At 45.6% G+C, this 18,047-nt stretch overlaps 1 protein-coding gene across 1 annotated transcript; it reads right to left on the reverse strand.

Moving 5' to 3' along the window:
* Positions 1 to 10,609: 10,609 nt before the first annotated feature.
* LOC125529596 (peamaclein-like) lies at positions 10,610 to 11,593 on the reverse strand. Its single transcript, XM_048694004.2, has 3 exons — positions 11,437 to 11,593; positions 11,271 to 11,334; positions 10,610 to 11,155 (listed from the first exon to the last, which is right to left on the reverse strand). The coding sequence occupies exons 1-3, from the start codon at positions 11,494 to 11,496 to the stop codon at positions 10,974 to 10,976; spliced, it is 306 nt and encodes a 101-aa protein (XP_048549961.1). The 5' UTR covers positions 11,497 to 11,593; the 3' UTR covers positions 10,610 to 10,973.
* Positions 11,594 to 18,047: the final 6,454 nt, after the last annotated feature.

Raw genomic sequence — 18,047 nt, forward strand, 5'->3', positions numbered from 1 at the left:
AGGAGAACTAAAGGCGAAGGTTATGGTGCTCCATCGGACAATACAGCATGAAAACATAACAGTCAGGTCAAATGAACTGAGGTTCTGAACTTCTGGTGGTGCATGTATCTGCTACACTATTAACTTTTATGCCAACCTTCCTTTTGTTTTATAGTTGTAATTTGTTTTGGTGCGATACAAAATTTGTTCTTAACGTGCAGCCATCGGCTGAAGAAAACAGCATGCCATTTTTGTATAGTGTAGGGTGTTCCCTATATTTTCACTGGTGGCGAACTTTGATGCCCACCAGCTGTAGTTAACATGGGCCTCCTACGGGCCGTAGAAACAATGGGCCTTCTAAGGGCCGTAGAAACAATGGGCCTTCTACGTGGCATAGAAACAATGGGCCTTATACGGGTCGTAGACACGATGGGCCTTCTATGGGCCGTATCATCAATGGGCCTTCTACGGGCTTATGATCGGTTGGCCAAACATGGTTGTAAATGGGCTAGAGTTGAAATCGTCCATTCATGGGCCGACCATAACGGGCCGTCGTTAATCGGCCGTATTTTGATGACGCTATGAAAACGACCCAACGTATTAACGGGCCACAAACGGGCCGACTATAACCACGGGCTGAATTTGGCCCACAAGCAGAAAATGACAGTAACGGGCCATGAGTAAACGAATGTGGAAATGAGCCCAAGAATAAATGGGCCCCGAGAACGCCGAAAGATAACATGGGCTGGAAACGGCCCAACGGAATAATGGGTCGTTAATGGGTATAAAGTGATACACTGTTCATTACGGGCCAGTTTCACCACGTGCCGTTAATGGGTATAAAGTGATACACTATTCATTACGGGCCGGTTTTACCACGAGCCGTTAATGGGCTGAGAGTAATAAGGGCCTCATACGGGCCGAAAGACGTCATGGGCCATACATGAGCCCGAAGTTAAAATGGGCTGGAATTATATTGGACGGCTCAGATGACGCTACTGGGCCTAATTCGGATAGGCCGTAAACGGGCCCTGGGTTAGCGGGCTGTAAATGGGCTATATGCGAACAGGCCATTAACAGGCTTGCCGTGGGCCGGCCTGCCACCTTTTGACCAAGTCAAACGTGCCCGCCTTTTCACAGGAATGGGCCTCTGTTGGGTCGTGCCATGTGTCGACGTATCATAGGCGCTTTGGGTCCAATGAGTGGATGACATCTGTCCCAACGGTGAGCCAACACGTGTTTCCTCCAGCCAATGATGATTTTACACGTGGAAAATCCCCATTGGTCGGAGCTGTTAACGGCTTATCGGATCCAAAACCGGACCCGATAGCTTAACGGCGTTCCGTTACGGTGGATGCCACGTGTCGGTCACCCTTGACAAAAGCATTTCTATGACGCGCGATTTATCGTCATGGAAGTGGACACTTCCGTGATGATAATTTTGGTAATGTCTTGGAACACTTCTACGACAGCACATGTATGACTATCTTGATTCTTTCATAAATTTGTCATGGATGTACATGCATGACAGGAAACGTGACCTGTGACAAACACGTATCATCACAGAAGTGTATCTTTTTGTAGTGACAGGTGTCTCCAATGGTGTTTGTTGAGTTGGCATAGATCAAGATTAGGATTTGTCACTCCGTGTATCGGAGAGGTATCTCTGGGCCCCATCGGTAATGCACATCACTATAAGCCTTGCAAGCAATGTGACTAGTGAGTTAGTTACGGGATTTTGCATTACGGAACGAGTAAAGAGACTTGCCGCTAACGAGATTGAACTAGGTAATGAGATACCGACGATCGAATCTTGGGCAAGTAACATACCGATGACAAAGGGAACAACGTATGTTGTTATGCGGTTTGACCGATAAAGATCTTCGTAAAATATGTAGGAACCAATATGAGCATCCAGGTTTCGCTATTGGTTATTGACCGGAGATGAGTCTTGGTCATTTCTACATAGTTCTAGAACCCGTAGGGTCCGCACGCTTAACGTTCGGTGACGATCAGTATTATGAGTTTATGTGTTTTGATGTACCGAAGGTTGTTCGGAGTCCCAGACGTGATCATGGACATGACGAGGAGTCTCGAAATGGTCAAGGCATCAAGATTGATATATTGGACGGCTATATTCGGACACCGGAAGTGTTTCGGATGATTTCGGAGAAAACCGGAGTGCCGGAGGGTTACGGAAACCCCCCGGGGAAATAGTGGGCCTAGATGGGCCTTAGGGGAGAGAGAGAGGGGCTGCGAGGGCAGGCCGCGCGCCCCCTTCCCCTTGGGTCCGAATTGGACTAGGAGGGGGGTGGCGCCTGTTGGAGAACGTAGCAATAATTCAAAATTTTCCTACGTGTCACCAAGATCAATCTATGGAGTCATCTAGCAACGAGGGAGGAGTGGATCTACATACCCTTGTAGATCGCGTGCGGAAGCGTTCAAGAGAACGGGGTTGATGGAGTCATACTCGTCGTGATCCAAATCACCGATGATCCTAGCGCCGAACGGACGGCACCTCCGCGTTCAACACACGTACGGAGAAATGACTTCTCCTCCTTCTTGATCCAGCAAGGGGGGTGGAGAGGTTGATGGAGATCCAGCAGCACGACGGCGTGGTGGTGGAAGTAGCGGGATTCCAACAGGGCTTCGCCAAGCGCTGAGGGAGGAGGGAGATGTGTCATGGGAGGGAGAGGGAGGCGCCAGGGCTTAGGTGTGGCTGCCCTCCCTTCCCCCCACTATATATAGGGCCAAGGGAGAGGGGGGGCGCAGCCTTGGCCCTTCCTCCACCTTGTCACGACTAGGTGCCATCCTCACAATTATATCCTCTTATCACGACGATCTTTCAACTTCACCTTGAAACTACTTGAACCTTTCAATAATTCAGACTCGTGATTCATCAAGTAAATATACTTAACATCTACTCAAATCATTTGTGAAGTAAGAACATAACGATATCCACTACACGCCTCAGCACTCATTGGACTGCACACATCAAAATGTATTACTTCCAACAAGTTGCTTTCTAGTTCCATTTTACTGAAAACGAGGCTTTCAGTCATCTTGCCCATGTGGTATGATTTGCATGTCTCAGGTGATTCAAAATCAAGCGAGTCCAAACGGTCCATTTGCATGGAGTTTTCTTCATGCATATACACCAACAGACATGGTTCGCATGTCTCAAACTTTTCAAAAACGAGTGAGCCCAAAGATCCATCAACATGGAACTTCTTCATGCGTTTTATACCGATATGACTTAAGTGGCAGTGCCACAAGTAGGTGGTACTATCTTATATGAACATGTGTATCACTACGATCGAGATTCAATGAACCATTCATTTTAGGTGCAAGACCATTGAAGATATTATTCAAATAAACAGAGTAACCATTATTCTCCTTAAATGAATAACCTATTGCGATAGACATAATCCAATCATGTCTATGCTCAACGCAAACACCAATCTCGATGGTAGAGGGAGCGTGCGATGCTTGATTACATCAAGCCTGGAAAAAACTTCCAACACATATTGCCAGCTCACCTTTAGCTAGTCTCCGTTTACTCCGCAGCCTTTTATTTTGAGTTTACTAACATTTAGCAACCGAACCGGTATCTAATACCATGGTGCTACTAGGAGTACTAGTAAAGTACACATTAACACAATGTATATCCAATATACTTCTATCGACTTTGCCATCCTTCTCATCTACCAAGCATCTAGGGTAATTCTGCTCCAGTGGCTGTTCCTCTTATTATAGAAGCACTTAGTCTCGGGCTTGGGTTCCACTTTGGATTTCTTCACTTGAGCAGCAACTGACTTGTCGTTCCATGAAGTATCCCTTTCTTTCCCTTGCCCTTCTTGAAACTAGTGGTTTCACCAACCATCAACAATTGATGCTCCTTCTTGATTTCTACTTTTGTGGTGTCAAACATCGCGAATATCTCAAGGATCATCATATATGTCCCTGATATATTATAGTTCATCATGAAGCTCTAGTTTGGTGGTAATGACTTCAGAGAAACATCACTATCTCATCTGGAAGATCAACTCCCACTCGATTCAAATGATTGTTGTACTCGGACAATCTGAGCACAAGCTCAACAATTGAGCTTTTCTCCCTTAGTTTGCAGGCTAAGAAAATCGTCGGAGGTCTTATACCTCTTGACGTGGGCACGAGCCTGAAATCCCAATTTCAGCCCTCGAAACATCTCATATGTTTCGCGACGTTTCAAAACGTCTTCGGTGCCTCAACTCTAAACCGTTTAACTGAACTATCACGTAGTTATCAAATGTGTATGTCAGATGTTCGCAACATCCACAGACGACGTTCGAGGTTCAGCACACTGAGTGGTGCATTAAGGACATAGGCCTTCTATGAAGCAATGAGGACAATGCTCAGTTTACGAACTTAGTCCGCATAATTGCTACTATCATATTTCAACTAAATTTTCTCTAGGAACATATCTAAACAGTAGAACTAAAGCGCGAGCTTCGACATAATTTGCGAAGACCTTTTGACTATGTTCAGGATAATTAAGTTCATCTTATGAACTCCCACTCAGATAGACATCCCTCTAGTCATCTAAGTGATTACATGATCCGAGTCAACTAGGCCGTGTCCGATCATCACGTGAGACGGACTAGTCAACATCGGTGAACATCTTCATGTTGATCGTATCTACCATACGACTCATGCTCGACCTTTAGGTCTCTTGTGTTTCGAGGCCATGTCTGTACATGCTAGGCTCGTCAAGTTAACCTCAGTGTTTCGCATGTGTTCCGAGGCCATGTCTGTACATGCCAGGCTCGTCAACACCCGTTGTATTCGAACGTAAGAATCTATTACACCCGATCATCACGTGGTGCTTCGAAACGACGAACTTTCGCAACGGTGCACAGTTAGGGGGAACACTTTCTTGAAATTTTAATGAGGGATTATCTTATTTACTACCGTCGTTCTGAGCAAATAAGATGTATAAACATGATAAACATCATATGCAATCAGATAGTGACATGATATGGCCAATATCATATTGCTCCTTTTGATCTCCATCTTCGGGGCTCCATGATCATTATCATCACCGGCATGACACCATGATCTCCATCATCATGATCTCCATCATCGTGTCTTCATGAAGTTGTCTCGCCAACTATTACTTCTACTACTGCAGCTAACGGTTAGCAATAAAGTAAAGTAATTACATGACGTTTATGTTGACACGCAGGTCATAAATAAATAAAGACAACTCCTATGGCTCCTGCCGGTTGTCATACTCATCGACATGCAAGTCGTGATTCCTATTACAAGAACATGATCAATCTCATACATCACATATCATTCATCACATTCTTCTTGGCCATATCACATCACATAGCATACCCTGCAAAAACAAGTTAGACGTCCTCTAATTGTTGTTTGCATGTTTTACGTGGCTGCTATGGGTTTCTAGCAAGAACATTTCTTACCTACGCAAAAACCACAATGTGATATGCCAATTGCTATTTACCCTTCATAAGGACCCTTTTCATCGAATCCGATCCGACTAAAGTGGGAGAGACAGACACCCGCTAGCCACCTTATGCAACTAGTGCATGTCAGTCGGTGGAACCAGTCTCACATAAGAGTACGTGTAAGGTCGGTCCGGGCCGCTTCATCCCACAATGCCACCGAATCAAGATTGGACTAGTAACGGTAAGCATATTGAACAAAATCAACGCCCACAACTACTTTGTGTTCTACTCGTGCATGGAAACTACGCATAGACCTATCTCATGATGCCACTGTTGAAGAACGTAGCAATAATTCAAAATTTTCCTACGTGTCACCAAGATCAATCTATGGAGTCATCTAGCAACGAGGGAGGAGTGGATCTACATACCCTTGTAGATCGCGCGCGGAAGCGTTCAAGAGAACGGGGTTGATGGAGTCATACTCGTCGTGATCCAAATCACCGATGATCCTAGCGCCGAACGGACGGCACCTCCGCGTTCAACACACGTATGGAGCAACGACGTCTCCTCCTTCTTGATCCAGCAAGGGGGATGGAGAGGTTGATGGAGATCCAGCAGCACGACGGCGTGGTGGTGGAAGTAGCGGGATTCCAACAGGGCTTCGCCAAGCGCTGAGGGAGGAGGGAGATGTGTCATGGGAGGGAGAGGGAGGCGCCAGGGCTTAGGTGTGGCTGCCCTCCCTTCCCCCCACTATATATAGGGCCAAGGGAGAGGGGGGGCGCAGCCTTGGCCCTTCCTCCAAGGAAGGGTGCGGCCAGGGAGGAGTCCATCCTCCCCAAGGCACCTAGGAGGTGCCTTCCCCCTTTAGGACTCTTCCTTTCCCTTATCTCTTGGCGCATGGGCCTCTTGGGGCTAGTGTCCTTGGCCCATATAGGCCAAGGCGCACACCCCTACAGCCCATGTGGCCCCCCGGGGCAGGTGGACCCCCGGACCCCTTTCGGCACTCCCGGTACAATACCGATAATGCGCGAAACTTTTCCGGCGACCAAAACAAGACTTCCCATATATAAATCTTTACCTCTGGACCATTCCGGAACTCCTCGTGACGTCCGGGATCTCATCCGGGACTCCGAACAACTTTCGGGTTACCGCATACTAATATCTCTATAACCCTAGCGTCACCGAACCTTAAGTGTGTAGACCCTACGGGTTCGGGAACCATGCAGACATGACCGAGACGTTCTCCGGTCAATAACAAACAGCGGGATCTGGATACCCATGTTGGTTCCCACATGTTCCACGATGATCTCATCGGATGAACCACGATGTCGAGGATTCGATCAATCCCGTATTCAATTCCCTTTGTCTAGCGGTATTGTACTTGCCCGAGATTCGATCGTCGGTATCCGATACCTTGTTCAATCTCGTTACCGGCAAGTCTCTTTACTCGTTCCATAACACATCATCCCGTGATCAACTCCTTGATCACATTGTGCACATTATGATGATGTCCTGCCGAGTGGGCCCAGAGATACCTCTCCGTTTACACGGAGTGACAAATCCCAGTCTCGATTCGTGCCAACCCAACAGACACTTTCGGAGATACCTGTAGTGTACCTTTATAGCCACCCAGTTACGTTGTGACGTTTGGCACACCCAAAGCACTCCTACGGTATCCGGGAGTTGCACAATCTCATGGTCTAAGGAAACGATACTTGACATCAGAAAAGCTTTAGCATACGAACTACATGATCTTGTGCTAGGCTTAGGATTGGGTCTTGTCCATCACATCATTCTCCTAATGATGTGATCCCGTTATCAACGACATCCAATGTCCATGGCCAGGAAACCGTAACCATCTATTGATCAACGAGCTAGTCAACTAGAGGCTTACTAGGGACATGGTGTTGTCTATGTATCCACACATGTATCTGAGTTTCCTATCAATACAATTCTAGCATGGATAATAAATGATTATCATGAACAAGGAAATATAATAATAACTAATTTATTATTGCCTCTAGGGCATATTTCCAACAGCGCCCCCCCCCTTCCTTCCCCTCTCCCACTCATTCCTTCCCCCTCCTAGTAGGACTAGGAAATGAGGAATCCTACTCCTACTAGGAGGAGGATTCCTCCCCTCCTTGGTGCGCCCTAGGGTCAGCCAGCCTCCCCCTTGCTCCTTTATATACGGGGGCAGGGGGCATCCTAGAACACACAAGTTGACATTGTTTAGCCGTGTGTGGTGCCCCCCTCCACCATAATCCACCTCGGTCATATCGTTGCAGTGCTTAGCGAAGCACTGCGCCGGTAGCTTCATCATCACCGTCATCACGCCGTCGTGCTGACGAAACTCTCCCTCGACACTCAGCTGGATCTAGAGTTCGCGGGATGTCACCGAGCTGAACGTGTGCAGATCGCGGAGGTGCCATACCTTTGGTGCTAGGATCGGTCAGATCGTGAAGGCGCTCGACTACATCAACCGCTTTGTCATAACGCTTCCGCTTACTGTCTACGAGGGTACGTGGACAACACTCTTTCCCTCTCATTGCTATGCATCGCCATGATAGATCTTGCGTGTGCGTAGGAAATTTTTGAAATTACTGCGTTCCCCAACAGTTTTTCTTTACTTTTCTAACTAAAAATATGATTGGAAAAGGATAGTGGGTAGGGATCAAAGAATATTACCCCCACAAATTAGACTGTCAGGCCGGGTTCGGGCATAACCATGAGTATATGCCCTACCCACAATTAATCAGGTTGGGTTTCGGTGCTACCCATGGGCGTAAAAATATATCCAATCCCTACTCATTATGGTCTAGTACCCACGATTATCCATGTCCATAGGTAAAACTGGCGTTATTATACCTAGGTGATGCACGCCACACTGTGGAGTGGGTGATGTCACACTGTATTTTTTCTCCAGTTCCTTCTCTGTTCGATGAAGCTCAGCCAGATCATGATCGTCGGCGTCTTCTATTCTACATTAACGACTTCCCAACCGATGGTTTTCAATCATGGGTTTCAATAAAATCGCTCCGCTGAGACGAAGATCCAAAGGCACCAACAAGGTTTCAAGGACACGCGTGTAATTTCTTCTTCCGGTATGAAAGTTCATGTATGGCTGATTTATCTAATAGCCGTATATGGCCTTCCACCTTTCCCGGGGAAAAAGGAGAATGTGTTTACGGAGGGAAACGTTTGTATCTTGGGTGCTGGTGCACCCGAATTGCCAAAAAAATAGTAATTTAAAAAATGGTAGAAAAATCATGAAATTTGTTGGCAAAAAACTTGATAATGTGTTACACTCGCGTAAAATTATTGAGGGTGGACTTTCATGGTATTGTCCAGGACAAAGTCTAAATCGACACTATATTAGAGGTACTGTTCACTCTATATTATCCTGGACAATTTTGTTATGCTCGGGTTTTTTACAGCAGTTTTTTGTTGTCAATTGTTTTCACGAGTACACCAACAAGTCAAGTTTGTTCGAAAAAAGTTTCAAAGATTTTTGACTTTTTCCTTAATTGTTAAACAATATCCCTGGAATTCATTTATGGGGTTCATCTACAACAAGGTGTATCCTCTATTTTCTGTGTGTTTTTATGCTTTTTAGATTTTCTGATTTTCTTTTCTTTTTGAGCTGGTCATTTTCTGATTACAATCGCACACATAAGGGTCACAGCCTGCAATGCTAACTACCAGTACTATATTAGCAACGTTTAGATAACTAAAGAAATTAATACCCTGCAATAAAAAAACTAAAGAATCTACACCTAAACCAACTAATAAAACAAGGTGCATTTTTCTGATTTTCTCATCCATTCATTGTTGAAAAAATATTTTTTCTACCCGAGATTATACTAAATTTTTGTGCGTCCGTCTACTAGAAAGGACAAAACGATTTTATCCAGAGTTTCATACGTGGGCCGCGCGCACTGTGGTCCAGCAAAGCCAGCCCACTTATTTTTTATACCCACGCAGCTGGGAATTACCACACGATGCGGCAAATAGTCAGAGCTTCGCACGGGGCGCCCAAGACTAGGCTGGCCCGTTTTTCTATCTGTTTTCTGTTTTCTGTGTTCTGCCTTCTGTTTCTATTTTTTTCTGTTCTTTTCTCTTTTTCTTTCGTGTTTCTTATGTCTTTATTCTCTTCAAAATAATTTTTATTTTTTTCCTTTTTCTTAAATTCAAAATTTTCAAAAAAATCCATAATTTTAATTTTTGGTCCTATTTTGGAAAATGTTTGGAACTTTAAATTTTTGTTCTCATTACTGTTCAAAATTTTAAAAGTATTCCATTTTTCAAAAAATGCTTGTGTTTTCCAAAATTATTTGAGATTTTCAAATAAAATTGCATTTCAAGAAATGTTACTAATTCAAAAAATATTCTTTTTTAGTGAAACGTTCACAAATTCAAAATAGTGTTCATGTCAAAAAAATACAGTTTCTTAAATTGTTCTGAATGCTCAAAACATGTTCCCATTTTAAAAAATTGTTCTCAAATTCATAAAATGTTCATATTTTTATAAAAGTTTCATGTTTTCAAAAAAATGCGCGTATTCAAAAAATCTTGTATCAAATTTTTTTTAAAAATGAACGAAATTTCCTGTATGCATTTTCGAAAAATGGCCAGGATTTAAAAAATTCATGTATCCAAAAACATTCAGCAATTCATAATAATTATTATTTTTCAGAAAGTGCAAGCAATAGTATGTTCTTAAACATTCGCACTCGCCATTGGTTAGCAGGACCCATTTGTTCGAGTGGCTAGGAGTTGTGGTCGAGTTTTTTAGTTCGTGAGTTCAATCCTTCGACTCATCGTTTTTCTAGAATTTACTCGCGCCTTTTTTGGATTTTACTCACGCCTTATAAACACAGGTCGTTTTTTGGAATACACAGACGCGAACTGTTGTGCGTCTCACGCGCTATTTGATATAAACGAGAATATGCTGCTTGGCTATAATCCCACACGCTATTTGAGATAAAAGAGAATTTGCTGCTTGGCTAAAATTGAAAAAAATTATGGACACATGCCAGTAAAAAGTGAACATGGTGGTTTGACTCTAATTAAAAACTGCGGTAAGTGGTCGTTTTAGTGTCTGCACGATCGATTTGGATGGCCTCAATATCAATAACACAAAACATGCTCATTGCACATCTGAAAAGTGAAAACGAAAGAAAAACGAACGGGCATTGCATGCTTTTGTTCATTGTGGATATCTCACCATTCATGCCGAATGGTACGGGCGCTGCATGCTTCATCTGACTTTTGAGACAAGAAGAAAGCACGGTGCACAGGCGCACAAGGAACAATAAAGCTCGATAGGTCCCACTAAAATCATGTGGGAGCGCCTCCATTTTTCCACATCTTACTGATAGAAACACAGGAAACTGGGAGGGCAATTCACATGCCACTAAATGCCTATCACATACGTAATTCAGATCTAGTAACATCTTCATGGGAGAGCAGTGAATAGCCATCAACCGCAAGCTGGCACCCCAGAAGAAGAAGAAGAAGAAGAAGAAGAAGAAAACCAAGAATCTAGGGGCACTTGGGGCCTCCCTCCTTGGTCTTCCAGTTGTTGTAGCAGGGGCAGGCGCCCTTGTTGCCGTAGGTGCCCGGCGGCACGCAGAGGCAGGTGGCGCAGCACTTGTTGCAGTAGGTCAGGCACGCCTTCTTGTACTGCGTCCCCGAGCACCGCGACGAGCACTTGGACGAGCACTCTGCACACACAAACGCCCCCAAAACATCAGTTTCTTTTACCCAAAAAACAAAGGGCCAAGCTAGACGAAAGGCGGCAAAATGTGCTAGCAATACTGCAATCGCAAGTGGGTTTACCCCATGGCTTGAGGTTGCCGCCGCCACCGCCACCGCCGCCGCCGCCCCCACCTCCCATCACCTCCTGCACGGCACGACCCAAAGGAGAAGATCACCGGTGAGTTTAGGAAACATAAATGCATGGCTGAAGGATGAAGGAGAGAGGCGACATGGCATGGGTGATTACCACGGGGAACGCGACGGCGAGGACGAGGAGCGCCACGAGGAGGAAGGAGATCTTGGCCATGGCGCTTGCTGCTTCTCTTTTCCGCGCGTGCGTGGCTGGGTAGGAGCGGTGTGAATTGTGGACTTTGAGATCTTTTTGGTTGGATCTCCTGGGTATATGTAGGGCAGGAAGGGCAGCTGGGGGCACGAGGCGGGGGAGAGGTGGCAGTGGACGGTGGTGGGGGGTGAGCAGTTATGGAAGCGTTACTGTGGAGAGGACGGGCCTGCTCCTGCTGTCTGTACTCGGCATGTGATGCTCCATTGGCTGCTCTGACCATGCATATGCGTTACAGACCTGCAGTGCACCGCGACCCTGCTCTCTTTTTCCGCGGGAAGGCTCTTGCTTTTGCATTTGTGCCGGTGCCGACGGTACGTGATATAACCGTGAGACAGGCAAATTTCTGATAAAATATCTGGGATTACAATAAGCAAAAACAGTACCATCTCTTTTAGTTCTACCTATATACGCTCATTTGAGCGACAAGTAATATGAATTGGAGGAGCTTTTTTATATTGTTGAAAAGGTATATATGGCATTAAGGGGGTGTTTGTTTCCCGGAATTTTTTTTGATGTAGAGACTAGAAAAAGTCCCTCTTAAAGACTTTTTAACCAAACAGGAGGGACTACTAGAGACTAAAAGTTATTTTTTGGGACTAAGAGGGTGTTTGTTTCCAGGGACTTATTGGTTTAGGGACTTAAAAAAGTCCCTATAAGTCCCATCTAAACTAAACAGGAGGGACTTATAGGGACTTAAAGTGGGCATTTAAAACTTATGAAATAAGACTCTTAAGGAGGGACTTATAGGGACTTATAGTTGTAATATGGTCTTATAGAGACTTATAAGTCCCAGGAGCCAAATAGGTAGGGACTTTTTAGGGACTTGAGACTTATAAGTTGGGACTAAAAAAAGTCCTAGGACTTATGAACCAAACAGGGCCTAAATGAAGAAGACTCTTAAGAAGAGTCTTTTCTAGGACTTTTCCAACAATGCTCCTCCATGCACTCATTGGCTCACCACCACATGGTCCTGTTTGGTTGTTATTTTTCTATATACTAGGGGTAACATGGTCATTTGATAACCTCTAGGGAGGGACCAGGGACTTTTTAGGGGCTGTTTGGATTGTGACTATCTTTGCCATATGTTGCCCCATGATTTTGGCCACACTTGCCACACTTGCCTTACTTGAGTTACTCAAATTGTTAGCCACACTTTGGCTTGCCTAAGGGAATCTTGCTACACCTTTTGTGTCTATGACATGTGGGGTTCACTGCTCATAAAAAATTCCTTGCCTCAAGTGTGGCTAGAACCAAACACTTACCTAACTTGGTCAAACTTGCCTAAGGTTAGGTGTGACAAAGTGTGGCTAGGAAGCAAACAGCCCCTTAGTCTCCGGAAACAAACAGAGAGTGGCTTTTTAGGGACTAGGGACTTTTTAGTTGAGACTAGAAAAAGTTCTAGGACTTATGAACCAAACAGGGCCTAACTATTACTCCTACTAGCAGTAAGTCTAATTTTGACAGCACTGTTGGTAGATGAGCGGTGGGCCTCGCGCAAAGATGACATGCACAAATCGAGAGAAAATATCCAAAAAAAATCAGGTAAAAATATACAAAAGTTTTTTCTCGCAAATATACAAAAGTTTGACAGAAACAAACTGATGGTAGTTAAATTTGTGGGCATTCAAATTTTTGTTGTAATTCATGAGGATAACAATCCAAACGGACGTATAGTTTACGCATATGTTAGTACTAACATGGAGTGTTGGTAGATGAGTAGTGTTATTCTTGCTGCCAACTTGCAAGCCAAAGTGGATGGGCCATAAATACGGAGTGGTGCTGCCGGGTAGAAATCAATTAGGACCCCTTTGATTTCAAAGTAAATGTATATTATTTTTTGGAGGATTTGGATCCTCAGAAAATTTTCCTACTTAGATTTTTTTTTCTTAAAAACGAATCAGCAACACATTTCGGTTGTGTACTTTTACAGTCTGGGGCTCATTCCACTTAATCAAATTATTTCCCGTGCAGTGGTCATTCCTAATGCGTTGTTTAGTTGCACCAGAATCTAACTAGTGACCGGAGTAGATCGCGCAGCGAGCACATGGCGCAGCCGGCAGCCCATGCCCACACGGAGGCGCCGTGTCCATTGCGGAAAGCGCACCGGGGAAAAAGTCGAGAAAAATATCATGTGCGCTACTGCTGTAGCTCAGAATAGAACTTGAGCAGGTCCTGCAGTATCAGCAGCGACGGGACTGGCCTAGGGCGTACCCTTCCCAACGACCTACGCCGTAGCTGCGACGCTGCGGCGCGCCCAGGTCAGGTCTGGCGCAGAGCGCGCGCGGTTCCCGGCGGCGAGATCCATTGCGCGGTCGCATCGGTGCACGGCGGTGTCCCCGTCGGCGCGCGCGGGCGCTGTAACTGCTACGGTGCTAGTACTGTGCCAGTGGTAGACTGGTGGTTGCTACTTGGCACTTGCCATTACCACCCCGCATGTGACGCAGCTGCCGCGGAGGTCTTCCCGTCTCACATGGGAGAGCCCCACCCGGACGGCGACGCCATCATGGCCCGGTGCGACGAGCCAAACTCGACGGGGGCTCACCGTCAGAGGAGGACGCGGCGGTCTGCGTCTGTCCATGTGCCGCGGTTGCCGAATGCCGGCCGGTGAATGCTATGGGGCTGCAGGAGGAGCAGGTAACATGGGGAGTACTGTGGAGTGTGGCAGCGGCCAGGAGGGGCGAATGTTAGGTTGGGAGTCATTGATGCCGACGCCGTTGGGTTTTAGCGCGAGCGCGCGGTCGTCTCGTCGAGCACCAGCAGGTTCCCCGTTTGGGTTTTTCCCGTTTCCACTGGCTACTCATGTGACGGCATTTATCACCGGTGCGCGCGATACCCCGATCATCGTCATCGTCCTCGTCCAGCACGGTGCCTTGATTAGATGAGCGTGAAGCCTCACGGCCACCTCAATACACCCGATGGTTGGTTGTAGCTAGCCTTGTAGTGGGGCGGAAAAATAATTTGAGCTTGACTCTAGGCTCCAACTTCGAACTCGCTTAGGCCTAGTGAAGGTCAGCTAGCCAGCGATAATTATTTTTCTTCTCTTTTCTTGCGGGGAAGCTTGCCAGCGAATCAGAGGCGATAATGTTTTGCTAAATTGCAAAATTTCAAGATTAATTGGACTCTGTTAATTTACATATATGCAGAAGATAAGCATAGAAAAATAGCAATGAGAAAACAGTCCTATTCATTGTGCGTTGTGAGTTTCTTTTGACATCTCCATACACGGCTGGCTTTTTACCTTGAAATTTTAGTCTTGCATTTTAGATGTACAAGCATACCCGACATTGGGATTATATCGTTGTTGATGTCACTTTCTGTTTTGCGGGATATGCATTTTCTTAATTTTTTTAATTAGAACAAAGTTTATTCTGGTTTGAATCGCGTGTGAAGGCATGGAGGTCGTGATACGTGTTTGTCCATGTGTGGTTGCCGGGTGGTGCAAGCTATAAGACTTGAATGAGCGCGTAACATGTGGAGTGGAGTGACATCACCCGGGAGGTGAATGTTTGGTTCTTGAGTGTTACTACACGTACGATGACATTCATCCGAAGTTGTGTACGATAAGACTGATCTGAGCTCATGGGCCACATCAGATTGAACCAAGCTTCTCTCTTGTCGTACAAAATCGGATGAGAAAAGATCGTATGTAAGGTAATTCCGTTGGGAGTTATTGAGATCCCAGTAGGTTAAGGAGCGGTCATCGAGTTTCCATTTTCACAAGATTCTTTTATCATCCAGTTTGCGCCTTGAATTAACATGAGGACATTATATTTAAAAACTGAAATTGTAAAACAAATACAGTTTTCCCTCATCTCCTTGAATCTTCTTATTGTTTTTGCTATGATGTTTTGTTCTCTTTGTTCTCCTTACCATCTGACCATAGAAGCAATGATGTGAACAAGAAGCTGCTTAGTGAACACATACGCGCCAACAACATAAATGGACACGTCAGTTGATACATAATAATATGAACAAAAAAATGCTTTAGATCTCAAGATTTGTATGAACTTGACACGAGATGGTCGCTCAATTGCCTCAATGGGAGATTTAAAACATTTTTAACATCGAGGTGTCATGTGCGCACATGTGTGTGTGATTGCAGTCAAATGATGGTTTGAAAACCCATTTGTTAGTAAGGTTTGAAAATCAAATGTTACAATGACAGTAATGTGTAACAACATGGGAAATACCCATCGGCTCTCTCGGACATGCGTTCCCTGAATCTCACTGACTAGTTACTTCAAGGCAGGGCCGACACTAGCATTATGGAGCCCTAGTATATTTTCATTAGTGTATATTGTATATCATAAAAATTAATATAAATGTATATATATCAAAAATGTAATTTTAATTAGTAAATATAGTAATAATACACAATGTATATGTCATTACATGATGCAAATAATGATTATAAGATACATACACTTAGCTATCGAATAAATACAACATGTTGGGGAGGGGAATGCCCTCTGTCCACCCTATAATAACATTTGACATTATGTTTTCCATATCACATTTAAAATTAAGGTTGTTTTGAGAATATTTAAAATTGAGATATGTACATGTATTTGATCTTTTTTTAAGATAGGCACTACGCCGCCGCACTGATGTAGGGCGGAACCCTATACGGCCGATCTTTCACGAAAGGAGCGGATCCCGCGATGAATACAAAAAATACAAGGAGAAATTATGAGGGGAAACACGAGAGAATCACTCAAACCAACAAGATTCGGTCACACATATGCTAGATCCTCGAAACACAAAGAGATACACGATTCAAATCCAACAAATGACGCTACATAGGGTAACCGGTTCTTCTCCGTGAGGAGGCCTTGAATCCGCGAGGGATCTTCCCGTGAGGGGTCTTGTATCCAAGGTGGATCTTCTCCGAAGAGGGGACGGTCCCTCACAATGGAGTAGATTCGGATGGATGAGCGAAGCTCTATCTCACATATGAGCTAACATAATGCTAACCCTAGAAAGAGGGAGGAGGTCTATTTATAGTCTTAGTGGTCGAAGGGGTACATGGGCTTCGGCCCAACACGAAATCAACACACAGGCGTCGGACGTCCAGTGGTTACCGGTCGTCCGATGGCTCGCGAGGGTCCGGACGTCCGGGGCTTGTCGGAAGTCCATTGTTTTGGTTCAAACGTGCTTGGGTCGGACGTCTGGTCGGGGTCGGATGTCAGGGGCGTCGGTCGTCTAGTGGTCTTCGGAAATCCGCTGATTCGGCTCGGGTGAGGTGGTGTCGGTCATCCGGTGGTGCACGATCGTCCGGGCGCTGGGAGGTGTCGGTCGTCCGGTCCTGGACGGGAGTCCACTCGCTGTAGCCTGCGTTGGCTGGGACTTGGGTCGGCTGGGTCTTCAGGCGCCGGACGCCCGGTCCCGACCGGTCGTCCGGTGACTGGAGCTTCTTCGGCGGCTCTTTCTCTTGTCCCTCATCCTTGGTGTTCTCGCCGTCTTGTCCGTTGGGTGTAGTTGATCCGTGGCTTTCCTCCAAGTACCTGATCACATAAAGGGTCTCCGCATGAGGTAGTAGCCATGTGTCATATGTAGGAAGTGGAAGTTCGGAGAGGAGCGAGTTCACCTTGTCTTCGATAGCCTTTGCTCGGGCTCTTGTCATTGGTCCTAGTGGTGTCGTGGGAGACGTAGGTAGGTCCATGGGGATGACCTTGGGATGCTCCGCATCATCTCCCCCCGGGAAAGATCCGTCTTCGGATCGAAATCTTCATCACCATGGTAGGGCGAGAGATCCTTGACGTCGAAGACGTCGCTCACGTTGTACTTGTCGCGCGGGAGGTCGATCTTGTAAGCGTTGTTATTGTAGTGTGCTAGCACCTTGAAGGGTCCATCGGCTCGTGGTAGTAGTTTGGACTTGTGTTCGTTGGGGAAGAGGTCCTTGCGAAGGTGTAGCAACACAATATCTCCAATGTTGAATATCATAGGTTGCTTGTTGACGTTGAGCTTGGTCGCGAGTCGTTGTACTTGGCGCTCGATGGTGTGCCTTGTATTTTCATGCATCTTCTTGAGATAGTTCACTCGTGCACTCGCGTCCATATTGATGCGCTCTTGTAGTGGTAGAGGAAGAATGTCCAATGGGGACAACGGGTTGAATCCGTACACGACCTCAAAGGGGGACTTGTCGGTAGTCAAATGTTTTGCGCGGTTGTAGGCGTACTCGGCGATCGGTAGGCACTCTTCCCACTCCTTGATGTTCCTCTTGATCAACACACGCAGTAGGGTGGAGAGTGTCCGGTTCATCACTTCCGTTTGGCCGTCGGTTTGTGGATGGTATGTCGTGGAGAATAGTAGCTTGATTCCGAGCTTGGCGCATAAGGTCTTCCAAAAGTAACTCAACAACTTGATGTCGCGGTCCGAAACAATCGTCTTTGGTACTCCATGTAGGTGTAAGATTTCTCTACAAAAGAGATTTGCAACATGTGAAGCATCGTCTATCTTGTTGCATGGTATGAAATGAGCCATTTTTGAGAATTGGTCCACAACAACAAATAGGG

Source organism: Triticum urartu, chromosome 7A, assembly GCF_056163025.1.
Source record: "Triticum urartu cultivar PI428250 chromosome 7A, HENAU_Tu73, whole genome shotgun sequence".
NCBI lineage: Eukaryota > Viridiplantae > Streptophyta > Magnoliopsida > Poales > Poaceae > Triticum > Triticum urartu.